Below are 22,651 nucleotides of genomic sequence, written 5' to 3'. Positions count from 1 at the left end.
GATCCAAAGCCATGAATGAATCAGTCACTCAGCTTTATGTAGGTGCCGGGATATATGACGTTACCATCAACTTGATTATATATAACGATATTTTGGAGATTATTTTGTTTTCAAAAAAACAAAAGTGAGTGATTGTAATCTTAATAAAGGCAAACACATTTATTTCTGTTTTTAAAGGGAGAGAAACGGTGGGCCAATTTTGCGTTGTCCTATGGGACTACCAATCACGGTTGGATGTGATACATAATAATAATAATACATTTCCCCCTTCTACATGATTAATGTTCCAAATATATATATATTTTTTTTATCAATTAGGATATTTGAGTTTAACTACAATATTTGTTGGATTATTTTTGTTCTGTCTTTTCTGGTGGGTTAAACTGAAAGTGCTTACAATAGGCCATAAGTATACAGCAGATCGCCGATTGTCCTGAATTTGATTATGCTGTAACAACATACTGCAGCACCACAACCAGGATCTCTATTAATTTAAGTGTGAAGATTAGGGCTTTCAGGAGGAACAGAAAATCTACTGGAGACATTTCGAAAATACTTGTAGACTTGGGGATTTTGGCCACGGACAGTGCTATTCGCAAACACAATCATCAAATGCCTGTGCTACGCCGAACGCGAAAGCCCAGGAAAATGAACAGGCACAGTAGGCGACAATACTATAAAGTAGGCCTAATGATGCTAAAAAAATATGCTTAAATAAATCACTGTTGCCTCCATTTTTAGGTATCGTGGCTCGTGAATTATTTGAGGAAGAAATCATCAAGAGATATGCTGGACCCTATGTCAGAGAGGTGTTTTTGGGAGTTTGTTTGTTTCTTTCAAGGTAGGATTATACAGTGGCTTGCGAAAGTATTCACCCCCTTAGCATTTTTCCTATTTTGTTGCCTTACACCCTGGAATTACACAACATGGCTACCATTTTGAAGATGCAAAAAACACAAAACTTGAGCGTGCATAACTATTCAACCCCCCAAAGTCAATACTTTGTAGAGACACCTTTTGCAGCAACTACAGCTGCAAGTCTCTTGGGGTATGTCTCTATAAGCTTGGCACATCTAGCCTCTGGGTTTTTGGCCCGTTCTTCAAGGCAAAACTGCTCCATCTCCTTCAAGTCGGATGGGTTCCGCTGGTGTCCGCTGGTGTCTTTAAGTCATACCACAGATTCTCAATTGGATTGAGGTCTGGGCTTTGACTAGGCCATTCCAAGACATTTAAATATTTCCCTTTAAACCACTCAAGTGTTGCTTTAGCAGTATGCTTAGGGTCATTGACTTGCTGGAAGGTGAACCTCCAGTCTCAAATCTAAGGAAGACTGAAACAGGTTTCCCTCAAGAATTTCCCTGTATTTAGTGCCATCCATCATTCCTTCAATTTTGACCAGTTGCCCAGTCCCAAACATCCCCACAGCATGATGCTTCACTGTGGGGATGGTGACCTTGGGGTGATGAGAGGTGTTGGGTTTACGCCAGACGTAGCGTTTTCCTTGATGGCCAAAAAGCTCAATATTAATCTCATCTGACCAGAGTACCTTCTTCCATGTTTCCCCAAAGTCTCAACCATGCCTTTTGGCGAACACCAAACATGTTTGCCTATTTTTATCTGGCCATTCTTCCGTAAAGCCCAGCTCTGTAGAGTGTACGGCTTAAAGTGGTCCTATGGACAGATTCTCCAATCTCCGCTGTGGAGCTTTGCAGCTCCTTCAGGGTTATCTTTGGTCTCTTTGTTGTCACTCTGATTAATGCCCTCCTTGTCTGGTTTGTGAGTTTTGGTGGGCGGCCCTCTCTAGGCAGGTTTGTTATGGTGCCATATTCTTTCCATTTTTTAATAATGGATTTAATGTTGCTCCGTGGGATGTTCAAAGTTACAGATATTTTTTATAACCCAACCCTGATTGGGTTGGACTATTTTGTGTATGTCCATTACAATAGGCCATAAGTATACATTAAATCTAAATAAAATCTATTTAAATTGCAGGTTGTCATGAAACTAAATTGGAAATACACCAAGGAGGGTGAATACTTTTGGAAGGCACTCTAGCAAAATGTTGTTATGTTTAGGCCTATTTACATGTATATTTCTAGTATTGTACCTAATGTTGGCTGTTAGGCAAAAAAAATAAAATAATTCTCCAAATGCAGACAATGACCCAAAACACATTTCCCCCCAGGTTTGAAATGCAAATGAGGGCATACACTGGGCCAAGACACCAGCAGAGTAAGTAGACCTTTATGTAGTAAAATAAAGGTTCAATAAAAATAAATCAATAAATACCTACAACACCTACGGTAGGCCTACTCTCTATCTAAAAATGTTTTTTAAATCTCTACATGTAGGTCTCCTGATTTAAACCTGATCGAACTTGTTTGGCATCAGCTGAAAATATTAATCCATAACTCTGCCAAGCCTACTAGAAAAGATGAACTGGTCAAGGCCATCAAGATGTTTTGGCTAGAGAAATTGACGATACAACAATGCAACAAATACAGCAAGGTTTTTACCCGTGGCCGTGGAGCTGGGTGGAAGTGCAACTAAAATGTTCTTTAAATAACATCTGCAAATTGAATGTCTTTTTACTCAATATTTTATTAACAAAAGCATAAGGATGTTGATGAAGAAATACTGTTCTGCTGTTTTGAGTTAGAAGTGTAACACTTTAGATTACTTAAGCATCGAATACATTGCAAGTATGAGGATGTTCACACCTACAATAGTCGGGCTATAAAGAGTCTAATACTATAGGGCTACACCTGCTGCAGTACTACAGTACGCTTGTGTTTTCAAAATGCCTCCAGCTGTCCATTACTACTGTAAATAAAAACACAGCATATTGTTTACATCCTGTTTGCATTCTTTATTGTAACCCCAATGACACAAATAATTTGTATCTACCTTTCCAATTACTTTTAGAGTTTGAGATTTACAAATGTGCGCTTTTCATGTAATTTTTCGTTAAATCCAGTTCAGATTTAAGAATCACTTTTGACTGACGCCTTTAGTGTGTCACGTTCTGACCTTAGTTCCTTTTTTTATGTCTCTATTTTTGGTTTGGTCAGGGCGTGAGTTGGGGTGGGCATTCTATGTTTTTGTTCTATGATTTGTATTTCTGTGTTTGGCCTGGTATGGTTCCCAATCAGAGGCAGCTGTCTATTGTTGTCTCTGATTGAGAACCATACTTAGGTAGCCTGTTCCCACCTGTGTTTGTGGGTAGTTATTTCCTGTTTTGTCACATGATAGGACTGTTTCGTTTTTTTCGTTGTTTCACCTTTGTGATTTTGTGTTCATATTAATAAAGTTAACATGGACACGTACCATGCTGAATTTTGGTCCGATCCTTCATATTCCTCATCGGACGAGAATCGTTACATAGTGAGAGGTCTAACGCTTTAATATTTAAAAATATCTGCCCTCCAAATTCATATCTAAGGGGCATTTTTCATGCCATTATTAGTTACATTGTTTTAGATTGAACGTGAAGACAGGCACTAAGAACAGCGGGAACGTTTCCCTAGTCAGTACCATTATTAATGCAATGCCCCTTAAAGTGGTGCTCTGTGCCAACCAGTGGGGCGGGTCCCCTTCCTCCTCCTCCCATCTCCATGTAGCTCTGCAAGGTAATCCCATTGAGCTCCACTCGGGAGCCAAGACCAATGTGACCAATATATATTGTTCTGCTAGAAATGTTGTTTGCAGAATTCACAGCCAGCTACACTTGTGAAAAACAGAGTTAATAATATATCTGTGAGAGTATCTAAGGGGCTTGTATATGATTCTAAATGAATTCATAATAATAATAATAGCTTTGTGTTAAAAAATAATCATATTTTGGAGATGATTTAGTTTTCAAATAATGTAAAGTGAGCGGGAAAAAGGCCATTCTTGAACATGGGATGAGACATTGTTACTAATATGTAAGAGAAGAGAGAAGAGGGAGAGAAATCAAAAGCCTACCATCACCTCATGGGTCTCCTGGTCGCAGCCAGCACGGGTATTAAATCAGCATCTGTAGCAACACAGTTTGCACTGCAATGCAGTGTCTCAGACCGCTGGGCCTCTCTGGCGCTGTACAATGTGACTAGTTGGAAGCAGGCTACAGTACAACAGTAAGAGCAAAAATAATCCTAACATTTCCACACCCTAATTGTAGTCTTAAGTTTCTCTTAGACTAAAAACCTTAGTGTAACAACAGTTTTAGAAGTAATACTGACGAGTAGTAAAAAATAAATAAGTGTCAGTTAGAGATACAGTAGCGCTTGGGACCCAAAAGCATAATCAGTGCTCTTATTCCCCCTTGCTCTGGTCTGGAGCAATGAAGTAGTGACGCAGGGTACTGTACTAAACCACAAATTACCTCTAACTTTTAGTTGAGCAAACAGTTGCAGCGGGAGGTGGTTAGTCCCAGGGTCCTTAGCTTCATGATGAGTTTTGTGGTGTTGAACGTTGAGCTGAAGTCAATGAACAGCATTCTCACGTAGGTGTTCCTTTTGTCCAGGTGGGAAAGGGCCGTGTGGAGTGAAATTGAGATTGCGTCATCTGTGGATCTGTTGGGGCGGTATGCGAAACGGAGTGGGTCTAGAGTATCTGGGAGGATGCTGTTGATGTGAGCCATGACCAGCCTTTCAAAGTACTTCATGGCTACCAACGTGAGGGCTACGGGGTGGTAATCATTTAGGCAGGTTAACTTCACTTCCTTGGGCACAGGGACTATGGTGGTCTGCTTGAAACATATAAGTATTACAGACTCGGTCAGGGAGTGTCAGTGAAGACACTTACCAATTGGTCCGCGCATGCTTTGCATACACGTCCTGGTAGTCTTGCTTACATCGGCTTCCGAGAGCGTAATCACACTGTCGCCCAGAACAGCTGGTGTTCTCACGCATGCTTCAGTGTTTCTTGCCTCGAAGCGAGCATAAAAAGTATTTTCGCTCATCTGGTAGGGGCGCATCACTGGACAACTCGCGTCTGGGTTTCCCTTTGTAGTCTGTAATAGTTTTCAAGCCCTGCCACACCCGACGAGTGTCAGAGCTGGTGTAGTAGGATTCAATCTTAATCCTGTATTGACGCTTTGCTTGTTTGATGGTTCACCTGAGGACATAGCTGGATTTCTTATAAGAACTGGATTAGTGTCCCGCTCCTTGAAAGTGGCAGCTCTAGCCTTTTGCTCGATGCGGACGTTGCCTGTAAACCAAAGGCTCCTGGTTGGGATATGTACTTATGGTCACTGTGGGGACGACGTCATCGGTGCACTTATTGATGAAGCTGATGACTGAGGTGGTATACTCCTCAATGCCATTGGATGAATCCCGGAACATATTCCAGTCTGTACTAGCAAAACAGTCCTGTAGCATCTGACCACTTCCGTATTGAGCGAGTCACTGGAACTTCATGCTTTAGTGTTTGCTTGTAAGCAGGAATCAGAGGATAGAATTATGGTCAGATTTGCCAAATGGAGGGCGGGGAGAGCTTTGTATGCATCTATGTGTGGAGTAAAGTTGGTCTAGAGCTTTTTCCCTCTGCTTGCACATGTGACATGATGGTAGAAATTAGGTAAAACAGATTTAAGTTAGCCTGCTTTAAAGTTCCCGGCCACTTGGAGCGTCGCTTCTGGATGAGCATTTTCTTGTTTGCTTATGGCCTTATACAGTTGGTTGAGTGCGGTCTTAGTGCCAGCATCGGTTTGGGGTGGTAAATAGACGGCTACGAATAATATAGATGAGAACTCTCTTGGTAGATAGTGCGGTCTACAGCTTATCATAAGGTACTCTACCTCAGGTGAGCAATACCTCAAGACTTCTTTAATATTAGACATTACGCACCAGCTGTTATTGACAAATAGACACACACACCCGTCCCTCGTCTTACCAGACGTAGCTTCACTGTCCTGCCGGTTCATGGAAAGTCCCGCCAGCTCTATTTTATCTGTGTTGTCGACTCAGTGAATTTTACAGTTTTTAATGTCCTGTTGGTAGGATAATCTTGATCATAGGTCATCGATTTTATTTTCCTATGATTGAATGTTGGCCAATAGAACGAATGGCAGTGGGGGTTTACTCGCTCGCCTACGAATTCTCAGAAGGAAGCCCGAGCTCCGCCCCCTTTTTCTAAGTCTTTTCTTCACGCAAATAACAAGGATTTGTGCTGGTTCCCGAGAAAGCAGTATATCCTTCGCGTCGGACTCGTTAAAGGAAAAAGCTTCTTCTAGTTCGAGGTGAGTAATCGCTGTTCTGATGCCCAGAAGTTATTTTCGGTCATAAGAGACTAGCAGCAACATTATGTACAAAATAGGTTACAAAATAAGTTACAAACAATGCAAAAAAACGAACAAAACAGCACAGTTGGTTAGGAGCACGTAAGACGTCAGCCTTCTCCTCCGGCGTGGATTTAGTTACTTTTGTTAAGTAAATCAGATGATAAATGAGGTGATACCTGAGACACAAGCATTTCATAGATAAGACATGATTTGGTTTTCATGGAAAGTTGTTTCTGTTCCTTTTTTCCAGCCAGAATGGCAACTTCCTCCCCTTAGCGTCAGCTCTCACAGAAGTTGTCTTGTCCTAGGATGGAAGTGTTATGTGTATTGCTGCTGATGGCCTCGATGTTACTGACGAAACCACATTTTTTACAGTTCTATAAACTATTTGCTCTAATTAGGGAATTGGGTCAATGTGTACACTCTTGTTCCTATTCTATCCATCCATGGATATAATAGGAACATATCACACAGATCGCAAAACCAAAATCCACTGTTATTGATAACAGGTTATTGGTGTGAGTTTGGCATGGAGACCATACTGTGTAAGAGATATTGAGGTGTATGGGAAAAGTTTGAGAATCCCATTACGTAGGCATATCCATTGTATGTTTAAAGGCATTTGATCAGCAAGTTTTCAATGCAGGGAGGGATTAAATGGTCTCAATTGACTACTGCATCATTATTGGCTTTAAAGCCATCTAGTAAATCCCCTAGATCGATCAATGCAGTCAAGTTCAGACTCTGATTTTTTTGCAAGCTCAGAAATAAATATCAATCTAAGTAATCCTAGAAGCCTTCAGTGTAATGACATTTAGCATCAAAAAGTTAACTGTCCATGCACACACCTTACCTATCAAGCTGACTTCATCTCTCAACACTTTCTGCCTATCCCAAGTCCAATATGATATAGTTTTGTTTTTAAGATACACTACACGACCAAAAATATGCTGACACCTTCTCGTTCAACATCTCATTACAAAATCATTGGCACTTGCTACTATAACAACCTCCACTGTTCTGGGAAGGATTTCCACTAGATGTTGGAACATTGCTGCGGGGTATTGCTTTCATTCAGCCACAAGAGCATTAGTGAGGTCGGGCGCTGATGTTGGGCAATTAGGCCTGGCTTGCACTCTGTGTTCAAATTCATCCTAAAGGTGTTCGATGGGGTTGAGGTCAGGGCTCTGTGCCGGCCAGTCAAGATATTCCACACTAATCTCAACAAACAATTTCTGTATGGACCTCGCTTTGTGCAAGGGGGCATTATCATGCTGAAACAGGAAAGGGCCTTCCCCAAACTGTTGCCACAAAGTGGGAAGCACAGAATTGTCTAGAATGTCATTGTATGCTATAGCATTAAGAATTCCCTTTACTGGAACTAAGGGGCCTCTACCGAACCATGAAAAACAGCCCCAGACCATTATTAATCATCCACCAAACTTTACAGGCGCAACTATGCTTTCAGCAGTTAGCGTTCTCCTGCCATCCGCCAAACCCAGATTGTCCGTCGGACTGCCAGATGGTGAAGCGTGATTCATCACTCCAGAGTACGAGTTTCCACTGCTCCAGAGTCCAATGGCGGTGAGCTTTCCACCACCCCAACCGACGCATGGCATTGCGCATGGTGATCTTATACTTTTGTACGGCTGCTTGGCCATGGAAACCCATTTCATGAAGCTCCTGATGAACAGTTCTTGTGCTGATGTTGCTTCCAGAGGTAGTTTGGAACTCGGTGTTGCAACCGTGTAGAGGCGATTTTTACAAGCTACACGCATCAGCACTAGGCAGGCCCATTCTAAGAGCTTCATGGCTGAGCCGTTGTTGTTCCTAGACGTTTCAACTTCACAATAACAGCACTTACAGTTGACTGGGGCAGCTTTAGCAGGGCAGAAATTTGACTAAATGACTTGTTGGAATGTTGGCATCCTATGACTGCGCTACGTTGAAAGTCATTGAGCTGTTCAGTAAGGCCATTCTACTGCCAATGTCTGTCTATGAAGATGTCATGGCTGTGTGCTTTATTTTATAAACCTGCCAGCAAAGGGTGTGGTAGAAACAGCTGAACCAGCTAATTTGAAGGGATGTCCACATACTTCAGAAAGTATTCAGACCCCTTCACTTTTTCCAAATTTTGTTATGTTACACCCTTATTCTAAAATTGATTAAATAAAAAAATGTTTGAAAGGTTAGCAAATGTATTACAAATAAATAACTGAAATACCTTATTTACATAAGTATTCAGACCCTTTGCTATGAGACTCGGAATTGAGCTCAGGTGCATCCTGTTCCAATTGTTCATCCTTGAGATGTTTATTCAACTTCCTTGGAGTCCACCTGTTAATATTAGGTCCAACAGTTGACAATGCATGTCCGAGCAAAAATCAAAAGATGATGTTGAAATAATTGTCCATAGAGCTCACCAATCAGGCCAATATGGTAGAGCGACCAGAAGGAAGCCACTCCTCAGTAATTAGCACATGACAGCCCGTTTGGAGTTTGCGAAAAGGATCAGGATCGAGGGAAGATGAACGGCGCAAAGTACAGAGAGATCTTTGATGAAAACCTGCTCCAGAGCACTCAGGACCTCAAACTGGGGTGAAGGTTCACCTTCCAACAGGACAACAACCCTAAGCACACAGTGAAGACAACACAGGAATGGCTTTGGGACAAGTCTCTGAATGTCCCAGCCAGAGCCCAGACTTGAAGCCGATCGAACATCTCTGGAGAGACCTGAAAATGGCTGTGCAGCGACGCTCCCCATCCAACCTGACAGAGATTGAGAGGATCTGCAGAGAATGGGAGAAACTCCCCAAATACAGGTGTGCCAATCTTGTAGCGTCATACCAAAGAACACTCAAGGCTGTAATCGCTGCCAAATGTGCTTCAACAAAGTACTGAGTAAAGGGTCTGAATACTTACATAAATGTAATATTTAAGTTTATATTATATTTTTTATTTTCTTTGCACTAATTTCTAAAAATCTGTTTTTGTTTTGATGGGGTATTGTGTCTGGATTGGAAAAAAACTATTTTAGAATAAGGCTGTAATGTAACAAAATGCGGAACAAGTGATGAGGTGTGAATACTTTCCAAATGCTCTGTATATAGTGTACTTTAAAAGTAATTTTAATTTATGTAAGGTCCTAAATAATTTAAAACATGCATCTCATCTTATATTATCTTATCTTACCATAAGGACATATTGAAAATAATTTATTCTACAACCGAGTGATCCCAAAAACTGCCAGACACCACATAATCAAACATAAAAATAATTAATAACATGTCAATATGGGACCATAAATGAACACAATATTAAGAAATAACTTCTGACACAATGTTTACCTCTTTGGGATATTTATTAAGTATATATTATTTGAAGGTGTCTACTGAAGGATGATGGTATTGTACAGTATATTCTACTCATTTGGTTTTGAGCAATGACTTCAAAGGAAACAATGGGGATTTAAATCACAAGATCAATAGAAACACAATCAAAACCAACAATTGTAAAAAATAAAAGTCAAAACCAGAATTTTTTTTCTTCTATTGATGTTGATGTTAAAGGGAAGCAAGGAAGAAAGAAAAGATCCACAATTTTCACATGAATAATGGAATAAGCCCTAGATTTAGTTGCCAAGTTGCAGAGAGATAGAGACATTGGAAATAAAATTAGACCCATTGATTCAATTCTAAATGCTTCAGTCATAAGGTATGAAAGACAATTGGCACGGCGCTAGCTGGGAGGGATCAAACAAAACAAGCTGTATTGCCTGGAAACACTTCACAGTGAGAGGTAAACTCCACTAACAGACCTCCTAGGATAATAAAATATTTCGATTTATGATGCCATAGCTGAAAAGAATACCAATGCAATCATGACTGGAATCTGACGATCAATCATCACGAATACATGTTCCACCTGAGGGTCGTAAAACCCTAGTTCCAGTTCCTTAATTGCTTTACGAGCGAACCTACTTATTAAGCAGCTTTTTACTATTCAAATGTGTATATTATAGCATACATGACATGAGACATGAGAGTAATACTAAGGGTTTGGACTGCAACAGCAACTGGACAATATAGAGAGTATAACATTATCAATAAAACACAAAAAAAGCAAAATCATAGGAAAGATCAAGATATATCCAGAACTTAATCATAATTTATGGACACAGCAATTAATAATAAGTTACACATAATAATTTCACAAAGATATCAGTGATCCCTTGATTCTTTAATCCCCCCCCTCCCGCCGTTGAGTCCATAACAGTGTGGTTTGATTGACATGCAAGACCAAGCCCCCAATTGGTGCAGTCCCAGCTTATAGGAGACAGAGCTGCCTGGCCCTGTCCTGCCCACTCTAGGACTTCACTTCCTGCTTCTTCTTGCTCTGGAACTTCCTGAACTGTGATTGGATCGCCACAGCAGCCTTCTCCGTCTCAGGGGCCTTCATGTCGATGTCCGCAAAGTCCTCCTCAGGAGCATCCTTCTTGGAGTCATCTGTAGGAAGGCAGGAGAGATGGTGAGTGACTACAACAGAAAATCAATTAAAATAAAATTGTATTGTCACATGCTCCGAATACAACAGGTGTAAACCTTACTGTGAAATGCTTACTTACAAGCCCTTAATCAACAATGCAGTTCAAGAAATAGAGTTAAGAAAATATTTACTAGATAAACTAAAGTTTTTTTTTAAATGAACACAAGAGAATTACATAACAATTATGAAGCTATATATAGGGGGTACCGGTACTGAGTCAAGGTAATTTGTATAGTGACAATGTATAGATAATGAACAGCAGTGTAAAAACAAGGAGGGAGGGTCAATGTAAATAGTCTGGGTAGCCATTTGATTAATTGTTCAGCAGTCTTATCGCTTGGGGTTAGAAGCTGTTAAGGAGCCTTTTGGTACTAGACTTGGTGCTCTGGTACTGCTTGCCGTGCTGTAGCAGAGAGAACAGTCAATGACTTGGGTGACTGGAGTCTTTGACAATTTTTTGTGCCTTCCTCTGACACTGCCTAGTATATAGGTCCTGGATGTCAGGAAGCTTGGCAGCAGTGGTGTACTGGGCCGTACGAGCTACCCTCTGTAGCGCCTTACAGTCAGATGCCGAGCAGTTAACATACCAGGCAGTGTGGAACCGGCCAGGATGCTTTCGATGGTGCAGCTGTAGAACTTTGAGGATATGGCGACCCATGCCAAATCTTGCGGGGGAAAATGTGTTGTTGTGCCCTCTTTACAACTGTCTTGCAGTATTTGGACCATGACAGTTTGTTGGTGATGTGGACATCAAGAATCTTGAAACTCTCGACCCGCTCCACTTCAGCCCCGTCGATGTTAACAGGGGCCTGTTTGGCCCTCCTTTTCCAATAGTCCATGATCAGCTCCTTTGTCTTGCTCACATTGAGGGAGAGGTTGTTGTCCTGGCACCACACTGCCAGGTCTCTGACCTCCTCCCTATAGGCTGACTCATCATTGTCGTTGGCCAGGCCTACCACTGTTGTGTCATCAGCAAACTTAATTATGGTGTTAGAGTCGTGCTTGGCCACGCAGCCGTGGGTGAACAGGGAGAACAGGAGGGTATTTTTAATTATTTATTTCACCTTTATTTAACCAGGTAGGCCAGTTGAGAACAAGTTCTCATTTACAACTGCGACCTGGCCAAGATAAAGCAAAGCAGTGCAACACGGACAACAAAACAGAGTTACACATGGAATAAACAAACGTACAGTCAATACACAATAGAAAAGTCTATATACAGTGTGTGCAAAGGAAGTGAGATTAGGGAGGTAAAGCAATAAATAGGCCATAGTGGCAAAATAATTACAATTTAGCAATTAAACACTGGAGTGATAGATGTGCAGAAGATGAATGTTCAAGTAGGGCAAAAAATATATAACAATGTGGGGATGAGGTAGTTGGGTGGGCTATGTACAGGTGCAATGATCTGTAAGCTGCCCTGACAACTAATGCTTATAGTAAGTGAAAAAGATATGAGTCTCCAGCTTCAGCGATTTTTGCAATTCGTTCCAGTCATTGGCAGCAGAGAACTGGAATGAAAGATAGCCAAAGGAGTAATTGGCTTTGGGAGTGACCAGGGAAATATACCTGCTGGAGCGCGTGCCATGGGTGGGTGTTGCTATGGTGACCAGTGAGCTGAGATAAGGCGGGGCTTTACCTAGCAAAGACTTATAGATGACCTTGTGCCAGTGGGTTTGGCGACGAATATGAAGCGAGGGCCAGCCAATGAGAGCATACAGGTGGTAGTATATGGGGCTTTGGTGACAAAACGAATGGCACTGTGATAGACTGCATCCAATTTACTGAGTAGAGGCTATTTTGTAAATGACCTTGCCAAAGTCAAGGACCGGTAGGATAGTCAGTTTTACGAAATAGGAAGCAGATTCTAGATTTAGTTTTGGATTGGATTGGAGATGCTTAATGTGAGTCTGGAAGGAGCGTTTACAGTCTAACAAGACACCTAAGTATTTGTAGATGTCCACATATTCTAAGTCAGCACCGTCCAAAGTAGTGATGCTAGAAGGTGCGGGCAGTGGTCAGTTGAAAAGCATGCATTTAGTTTTACTTGCATTTAAGAGCAGTTGGAGGCCACGGAAGGAGTGTTGTATGGCCTTTAAGCTTGTTTGGAGGTTTGTTAAAACCTGTTTGGGATAGGGGGCAGCATTTTCACATTTGGATGAAAAGCGTGCCCACGAGCAGACAAACTTTTTGACTTTGTCTGCTCGTGCGTCATGAATTTGGATTACTGGGCTGAACGCGCGAACAACAAGGCGGTATTTGGAGATAAAGATGAACTTTATCGAACAAATCAAACATTTATTGTGGAACTGGAATTCCTGGGAGTGCATTCTGATGAAGATCATCAAATGTAATGGAATATTTATAATGTTATTTCTGGCGGATATCTGTTTGGCTTGATTTGTCGTCTGAGCGCCGTACTCAGATTATTGCATGGTTTGCTTTTTCCGTAAAGTTTTTTTGAAATCTGACACAGCGGGTGCATTAGGGAGAAGTATATCTTTAATTCTGTGAATAACAGTTGTATCTTTTATCAATGTTTATTATGAGTATTTCTGTCAATTGATGTGGCTCTCTGCAAAATCACTGGATGTTTTGGAAGCAAAACATTACTGAACGTAACGCGCCAATGTAAGATTTTTGAAATTTTTGGATATAAATATGCACTTTATCGAACAAAACATACATGTATTGTGTAACATGATGTCCTATGAGTGTCATCTGATGAAGGTTAGTGATTAAATTTATCTATATTTCTGCTTTTTGTGACTCCTCTCTTTGGCTGAAAAAATGGCTGTGTGTGTTTATGTTAGGTCAGAGCCAAGTCACAAAATCATGTTGTGCTTTCGCTGTAAAGCCTTTTTGAAATCGGACACGATGGGTAGATTAACAAGAAGTTTTTCATTTGGTGTATTGCACTTGTTAATGTATGAAAGTTACATATTTCTAAAAAATATTTTAGAATTTTGCGCACTGCCTTTTCAGCGGAATGTTGTCGAGGGGTGCTGCTAGCCATAGGAAGTTAACACAGTGTCCAAAGAAGGGCCAGAATTATACAGAATGGTGTTGTCTGCGTAGAGGTGGATCAGAGAATCACCAGCAGCAAGAGCGACATCATTGATGTATACAGAGAAAAAGTGTCGGCCAGAGAATTGAACCCTGTGGCACCCCCATAGAGACTGCCAGAGGTCCGGACAACAGGCCCTCCGATTTGACACACTGAACTCTGTCTGAGAAGTAGTTGGTGAACCAGGCGAGGCAGTCATTTGACAAACCAAGGCTGTTGAGTCTGCCGATAAGAATGCGGTGATTGTCTGAGTCGAAAGCCTTGGCCAGGTCAATGAATACAGCTGCACAGTATTGTCGATGGCGGTTATGATATCGTTTAGGAATAAGCACCCCTGAGGGGCCCCAGTGTTGAAGATCAGCGTGGCAGATGTGTTGTTGACTACCCTTACCACCTGTGGACGGCCCATCAGGAAGTCCAGGATCCAGAAGCAGGGGGAGGTGTTTAGTCTCAGGGTCTGACATCCGACGAGCGTCAGAGCCAGTGTTGTAGGATTCAATCTTAGTCTAGTATTGACAATTTGCCTGTTTGATGGTTTTTCTGAAGGCATAGTGGGATTTCTTATAAGCTCCTTGAATGTGGCAGCTCTAGCCTTGAGCTCGGTGTGGATGTTGCCTGTAATCCATGGCTTCTGGTTGGGAAATGTACGTACGGTCACTGTGGGGATGACGTCGTCGATGCACTTGATGAAGCCAGTGACTGAGGTGGTATACTCCTCAATGCCATTGGATGAATCACGGAACATATTCCAGTCTGTGCTAGCAAAACAGCCCTGTAGGGTAGCATCCGCGTCATCTGACCACTTCCGTAATGAGCGAGTCACTGGTACTTCCTGCTTTTGTTTTTGCTTGTAAGCAAGCATCAGAAGAATAGAATAGAAGGTTAGAATTGTCTCATTTAGGGCAAGGGAGAGCTTTGTATGCGTCTCTGTGTGTGGAGTAAAGGTGGTCTAGAGTTTTTTTATACTCTGACATGCTGGTAGAAATTAGGTAAAAATGAATTTAAGTTTGCCTGCATTAAAGTCCCTAGCCACTAGGAGCGCCGCTTTTGGTCTTAGTGCCAGCATTGGTTTGTGGTGGTAAATAGACTGCTATGAATAATATACAGTAGATGAGAACTGTCTTGGTAGATAGTGTGGTCTACAGCTTATCATGAGGTATTCTAACTCAGGCGAGCAATACCTCAAGACTTCTTTAATATTAGACATCGCACACCAGCAGTTATTGACAAATAGACACACACCCCCGTCCCTCGTCTTACCAGACGTAGCTGATCTGTCCAGACAATGCACGGAGAAGTCAGCCAGCTCTATATTGTCCATGTCGTCGTTCAGCCACGTCTCGTTGAAACATAAGATATTACAGTATTTAATGACCCGTTGGTCGGGTAGTCTTAATCGTAGATAGTCCAGTTTTTCCCCCAATGATTGCACGTTGGCCAGTAATACGGAGGGTAGTGGTGGTTTACCTAATCCTCAGTGAATTCTTACAAGGCACCCTGACCTCCTCCCCCTTTTGGGACTTGTCTCGACAAGGCAGTATATCCTTCTCGTTTTACTCATTAAAGAAAAAAACTTTGACCAGTTCGACTTGACTAATCACTGTTCTAATGTCCAGAAGCGCTTTTCGGTCAAAAGAGACAGTAGCAGCAACATTATGTACAAAATTAGTTTTCAAACAATGCGAAAAAACAAACACAATAGGATAGTTGGTAAGGAGCCCGTAAAACAGCAGCCTTCCCCTCCGGCACCATTATAGCGTAGAGCATCTGGGGAGTCAAACTGAATGGGTGTATCTACCACAATTGGGGTCACTCCATTTCATCCTTGCATCATTTTTTTTTTTACTGTTTTCAATTCATGAATTGACTGAATTTTTTTTATAAATGGAATTAACCTCACCTCTGGCGTGCATTATTAGTCTTCCTAGGAAAGTAACTGAAGACCTTTATCACCAACACTAAGAATCAGTATCACCAACAGTATTCTGCTGCCTCCCTTAGAACAATGTGGATTATCCCAAGATGTCTGCCTGCTTTTTCTTCAGATTGTATATTTTATTTCAGCAGGGTTTAACCTTGGTCTTTTGTTAACAGCTTTAGAACGTGCCTTAATCTATAGAAATTAGTGATTTGAATTCAATTCAATAGATTATGTTTAAGAAGCAACCTTTTACGAACATATACACAGGGCAGGGGGCATTACAACAACAAAGACTTTAAATCAGGGGATAAACTGTCAAATATGAGGCAAGGCAAGCCATTCTAATCTCTCATACATATACTGTACATGCTGTCAAGTTCTCTATTTATCCAGGAGGATTTAATTGTCTAACTCCCCTTTCATTAATCATGCATTGCCCCTTTTAATTCAGGAGACAAAATACATGTACGGTAATGATGTCATGTCCTGAGATCCTTTTTATTCTCTATTTTGGTTAGGTCGGGGTGTGACTAGGGTGGGTAGTCTAGTTTTTTTATTTCTATGTTGGCCTGGTATGGTTCCCAATCAGAGGCAGCTGTCTATCATTGTCTCTGATTGGGGATCATATTTAGGCAGCCTTTTCCCACATTTTTTTTGTGGGATCTTGTTTTTGTGTAGTGCCTGTGAACACTGCATTTACTTCACGTTTAGTTTGTTCTGTATTGTTTTTGGTGAGTTTCATTTAATAAAACATGTGGAACTCTACGCATGCTGCGCCTTGGTCCATTTATTCCAACGATCGTGACAAATGAGTATACATCAGAATATAAAATTGTTAATTTACTTACAAAGGTAATGATATACGTTTCTTTAATAAACAGATAATCATACCCAACATGCCAGCAAAGACGAAGTGGGTTCAAGTCAGTCCCCATGCTAGATACAGAATTGGATATGTGATGTGACTGTGTGACCTAACAAGCAATAGTGGGTCCAATTTCAGTGATATGGGTTCAATTACCAGGTCTGATTCCAACATCAGAAGGATGCAATAGTTTACAGGTATTTTTTTATTTAAATAATAGTAATGCAAGAAAAATAGTATACAGGTATAGGATCTTAATTTAACCAGTATTGTAGCAGCAAAATAATCTGCAGCAACAGGATTTGAAAATTTAGTCCATAATATTGCTTGATCGGTGGATAAGCTAATAGCTGGCCAAAATTAGGCTACATGACAAGTGCAAAACTGTTACTATAACCGTGTGGTTTTCAGTGAATCTATGCATATCATGAAGCTCATCTGTATTTCCTACGGCACAGGAAAATACTCAGCAACAAAAGTGTGATCGAATTAAGAGCCCACATCTGTATGTCATTCTCCATTCACATGCATCTACTATGTGTTTTTTATACCGAAAGAGCCATTCCTTTACAAGACATGACATATGCATTTTACATTGAACATAGTTGTGAATGTGAACGCATACAAAATGGACAACATACATTTAGGTTTAGATGGAATTTCTTGATGACCTTCGAAGACAAAAATAATGTAATGGAAATAAATGTATCCCTGTCTGGCTCCTGACCTATTTAGTGTGTTTATATGCTGTTTAAAATGTCATGCCTATTTGAAAAGATGTGCGCTTCTTACATTCACCTTTTCATGTTAATTCAAATACTTTTCATTTGGTTTCAATACTTCAAAAGCAAATGGGAGGTCCAGGCAGTCACAAAAATATATGGGTGTTGGTTAAATTGTGATTTTAATGAACGGAGCGAATTTGGAGAGGCAGTTTTTTCCCCAGTGAGCAAGGAAAATCGTCTACCAAATTGCAGATTGTTGAGTTGCAGCGGTCAGTGAAAAGCGGTTAAATATGCCTATCCAATATTTCAACATACAATTGTAGGAAAAGCATAGTTTAGAAAGCAAATGGCTATTGCTGAAAAGAGAAGACAAACGACTCTAATCTGTCTCTAGTTCTCAACTCCCAATTGAGCGAACAGTAGCTTATCTTATAGAGTGGTGAGGAGGAGTCTTCGTGTCTGAAATAGACTTCACCATTCATTTTATGGATTCAGGTTCATTCAAACATTTTTTTAATCGTTGTTTTACTATTGATAGTTACAGCTGATTTCAGAATTGTATATATCGATTCGCTCTCCTTAAATATTTATCTTTGTTTCATGTAGTTATACAATCATGTAACTAAGAAATTCACTGGAAAGAAACCAGAAAATGATTGATTGATTTGTTGAATAGTCATGACTGGTTTGAGTTATCTGTCATGTCGTAACACACCGGTGGCGAAGGATATCATTACTACTTAACACAGATTCAAGTTCAGTTTTGAGACTCATTGGCTTAGGGTTAGCTGGAAGCTTCTGACTGGTCTTGGAAATGTGACCTCTCCCCGCTTGGCTCGATGGGATATGTAGTGATATTGCCAACACAGCCAGATATGTACACAGTCTTGTACCCTTAACCTTTTTTAAATTGACTATCATATTTGTTTATTAAAGCTGCCTTTATTAGTAAAATTAGTAGTTCAAGAATGTCACAAGTTAATTAACACGAGAAAACAGCAACTCTACAGAGCGCCAATGGCTACAATGAATGGCAGCGTTCATCCTCGTCACCAGCGGAGAGCATCAGCCATATCCTCAGTGAGTGTGCGTCCTTGGATCAGTACCACTGGAAGGGTTTTTTGGGGTGACAATAATTTCCTCCTCCAGGCTAGATGGGCTCCCGAGTGGTGCAGTGGTCTAAGGCACTGCATCTCAGTGCAAGAGACATCACTGCAGTCTCTGGTTCACATCCGGCTGTGATTGGGAGTACCATAGGGCGACGCACAATTAGCCCAGGTTTGGCCGGGGTAGGCAGTCATTGTAAATAATAATTTGTTCTTAACTGACTTGCCTAGTTAAACAAAAATAATGATGGATGTAATGTACAATTTGTGTCTCCCCTTTTCGTAATTCATTTTTACTGATTTGTTTCCCACTGGGCACAGACGTCAAGTCAACGACTATTCCATGTTGGTTCAACGTAATTTCCTTGAAATTACGTTGATTCAACCAGTGTGTGCCCAGTGGGTTGTCAGTGTCAGCAGAGTAGGCTTCTAATTTCATATTAAAAAATATGTTGCTTATGTCTCCAGTCATATAGCCTAAAATGGATGTCGGCATTTGAAGTCGTCCCTGTTATGACTTGATAGCGTGTATTATGCATCTATTTCACGCTGCACTGTATGCACCATTACACAAGTAAATGAGTCAATTTATGATGAAGATAAGTAGTGGTTGACATTATATATGCTGTTACACACACTTCTAAACCTAATATTGCTGTGAAAATTGATGGCTGGAGTCATTATTGGTATTTTTTTTCTTGTTTGTTTTCGCTGTTTTGTTTGACTTGTGTAGAAATGCAGTTAATGAGCTTCAAGCCTTGGAATTCACACACCACTTTGCCATACCCTAGGTTTAGCTGAACTGATGCCACTGGTTGGAGCTGGTGACTGAGATTTATGCTGCTCAGGGACACTGGGACAATGATTGATGAAGGTCTAGTCTCAGAACACCTAGGGGAGATCATTCAGTATAGAGGGGTATAGCTGCAATCCAGACTACGTGAAATCCTCACTACCACGTATATAATCCACCAAGTTTGATGTAACTTGCATTGGACTACAATAAAACATAGTCAATGTAATTCCCTATGGTAAATGTGTTCTCTCAACTTAAATGTAGGCATTGAAATATGACCATAGTGGGACAATTCTAGTTGCTCAGGTTACTAAAACATTTAAACAGTTAAAACAAAGAAAGTAGAACTTGACAAATGCCAAATAAATGTACTCAATCAAAGTCACACATTCAATCGACTACAACTATGGTAACTGGATAGATTATTCAATCAGTAAAGACACTTTTGGCACAGCTGATGGATAGTATGTATGGGACTTCACATACAGTTTATACATTTCTTTGGAGTTTTTCAACCCTATACTCCTATCAGAAAGTTATATATAATATATATGGCTAAAATAATCACATTTATCTAATCTACATTATTGTAAACTTAAACTTCAGAGGTAATGAGAAAAATGCAAGTCCAAAATTTGGTCCAAAATCTATTTGAAGTGTGACTTTCAATTCAATTTCTCATCTAGTCACATTTGCTTTACCCGGATAGCTGAATTCTACATTTAATGTCATTTCTGGATATCAGAGTATCCTACCAAGTATCCTGCAAGCCTAATTTTGCTGTCTCAAACTCCAGGGATTTGAATGACATTATCATGACAACAATACCATGCCCTAGTTTTGAAAGTAATTATTTCTGTGAATCCCAGGCTTGAATGTGCCCAAGGTAGATCAAAAGACTATTTATTATTTAATCATGGCGTCTTTTCTTTCATTTAAAAAACACAAAAGAGATCTAGTCAAGACATTATCTGTCAAGTTCTGAGACATCTCTGCTTCTCAGTTTTTGGACATTAAGTTCTCCATGAGTAGAAGTGGAGACGGTGGACTCTCACTCTATGTGTTCATATGTACCAACATGGATGGAGTTTTCAGTCATGAATTTCACAAGACAATTTCTGAAAGCAGGACAGTAGTTATACAGTACAGTAGATCTACGTGATGTATGGTTGTACAGTATGTTGTGTATTTTGTAATATTTGTCCTATATAAATCCTTTACCCACCTTGTCCAGAAGGTTTGCTGTTTCCACTCATGGCTCCAGATCCTGGTCTCTGCAAAGAAAGATAAAGAAAGTGATCAACATTCCTCCTTCAATATTTTACATAAAGGGCAAAACTTTGAAGTAGACCAGTAGCCAGAAGGTAGCTGGTTCAAAAGTGGGAATCAAGCACATACATGCGTGAGCTTCAACTACCGTATATGAGAAAGAGTATGTTCTACAGTAGCAGCTGAGCAGCAGATACTTCTGCTCTGTGGAGGAACACCCTCCCCATCCTGCACATCACTACCTGAATTATTAATCCATGGCTTTCAATGAATTTCAAACACAGCCGCTCAGCTTTGATGTTAGGCAGGCTGCTGAGAAGAGAAAACAACAAAAATGTCCTCAGTTCTCATATAGAAGCCAGAGGAAGGAAAAATAATTTCAAGGCTTTGCCATCTGTCTTACTGTTAGTGTGGGGGGAAAAAATCACAAAGATTCACTGGGGTGTTGAGATAGCTTCCTTGTTGGGTCTCATCTGTCTGTGTTATATTCTGTCACATGGTCTGAGATTGATACTGTGGCTCACCATTGGCTACTACCACCCTATGGTGATGCTACTAACACCCCCCTACTCTCTCAATCTCTTGTCCTTTCCCCCTCACTCCATTTCTCTGTTTCATCTCTGTTTTCCTCTCCCCCTCTTTCTCTCTCCACTTTTCTATCTTCCAGTCTCTTCCTGTCTGTAACATGAGCTGCTCAGTTTTGAAAGATATCGCGAATAACTGCAAAAATTTTGCTCAGGCTCTCCACTTACTGGAGGACCGAGGTTTGAAATCAGTGGAATGCCCCGTGGAAGCAGAGTATGATAGCTACGGAGAAAATTCAGACATTTGATTGCAAATGCTGAGGGAGTCAAAAAGAGAACACAGGCTGTTGTATAAAACACCTGTCTCCGGATTACATCTTCAAACTATGGACAACCATGGCATCCATGACAGAGAGGGAGAAGGGTTCATCCATGTATATGGGTAAGAGAGCCTAGCTAAGAGAGTCTAAGTACATTTTCAGATGTTATACATTTCCAATTTAGTCAGAAAGTCGTTATCATTGTAAGTTAAAGCGAGCTGTTAGCTAGTCTATGATATGTAGTAATATTATTCATATAATATTGTTGCTAAGGCTCTGCACTTTCTGGAGGACCGAGTTTTGAAATCAGTGGAATGCCCAGTGCATTTGCATTCCTATGTATAGCCTAATGTTAGCTAGCTAGCTAACATTGAACCTAGTTGGTTAGTTTTAACTACATGTAGATTCATGCAGGGTAGTAACTATATGAGTTGGGATTATGGTTAATTGTTTAGCTAACTACATGTCTAAACAAAAGACTCCACTATGCAAGTTTACACCTTCTGTATCCTGTGCATGTGACAAATAAATGTTGATTTGATTTAATATAGTGTGTGTTTACCAGAGACGATAATGTGAAGAACAACACCAAAGTCAAATTAGGATATGACGTTAGGCCAACGAGACACTGTCCAAGTTCTCCAGTAGAATGCCCTGCCTTTATTTAGTCACACGCAGAACCAATTAGCTCGCAAATCACTTGTAAATAAGGTTCTTGTTGTGAGTTTATTTTCCGGTAATAATGAATATAAATTAGCTGAAGTTCAGACGCTGTCAGCTATATGATATGGTAATTATTTGAACTGGTGTCGTGGAAATTTACTTAATTACCAACTGATGAGAGAGCAAATCACACACGAGTCAGAGTTATGCTTAATCTTCACCTTTAATAATAATTAAGCTTTTGCAATAGCATTTTGACTTTCAACAGTTCAGTATCTCTAATGAAAAGTTGAGAGTCCCTACATAATGGCAAATGGGATCCTTTATATCCTTCCTGTTTGGCCCTGTCTGGGGGTGTCCTCGGATGGGGCCACAGTGTCTCCTGACCCCTCCTGTCTCAGCCTCCAGTATTTATGCTGCAGTAGTTAATGTGTCGGGGGACTAGGGTCAGTTTGTTATATCTGGAGTACCTCTCCTGTCCTATTCGGTGTCCTGTGTGAATCTAAGTGTGCGTTCTCTAATTCTCTCTTTCTCTCTCTCTCTCTCTCTCTCTCTCTCTCGGAGGACCTGAGCCCTAGGACCATG

General features: G+C 40.6%; 1 protein-coding gene across 1 annotated transcript in view; it reads right to left on the bottom strand.

Moving 5' to 3' along the window:
- Nucleotides 1–9,607: 9,607 nt before the first annotated feature.
- Nucleotides 9,608–22,651, bottom strand: part of LOC112229117 (calmodulin regulator protein PCP4) — a 36,932-nt gene continuing 23,888 nt past the window's right edge. Inside the window, exons 2-3 of the mRNA XM_024395001.2 lie at nt 20,516–20,564; nt 9,608–10,770 (exon numbers count right to left, since the gene is read on the bottom strand). Coding sequence (XP_024250769.2) covers nt 10,631–10,770; nt 20,516–20,564 — 189 coding nt within the window. The 3' untranslated portion in view covers nt 9,608–10,630. The remainder of the gene's footprint in view (nt 10,771–20,515; nt 20,565–22,651) is intronic.

This window comes from Oncorhynchus tshawytscha, linkage group LG30 (genome assembly GCF_018296145.1).
Source record: "Oncorhynchus tshawytscha isolate Ot180627B linkage group LG30, Otsh_v2.0, whole genome shotgun sequence".
In the NCBI taxonomy this organism is placed as follows: domain Eukaryota; kingdom Metazoa; phylum Chordata; class Actinopteri; order Salmoniformes; family Salmonidae; genus Oncorhynchus; species Oncorhynchus tshawytscha.
Note: the sequence above shows the minus strand (reverse complement) of the source record. Positions and strands in the feature narration are given on the sequence as shown.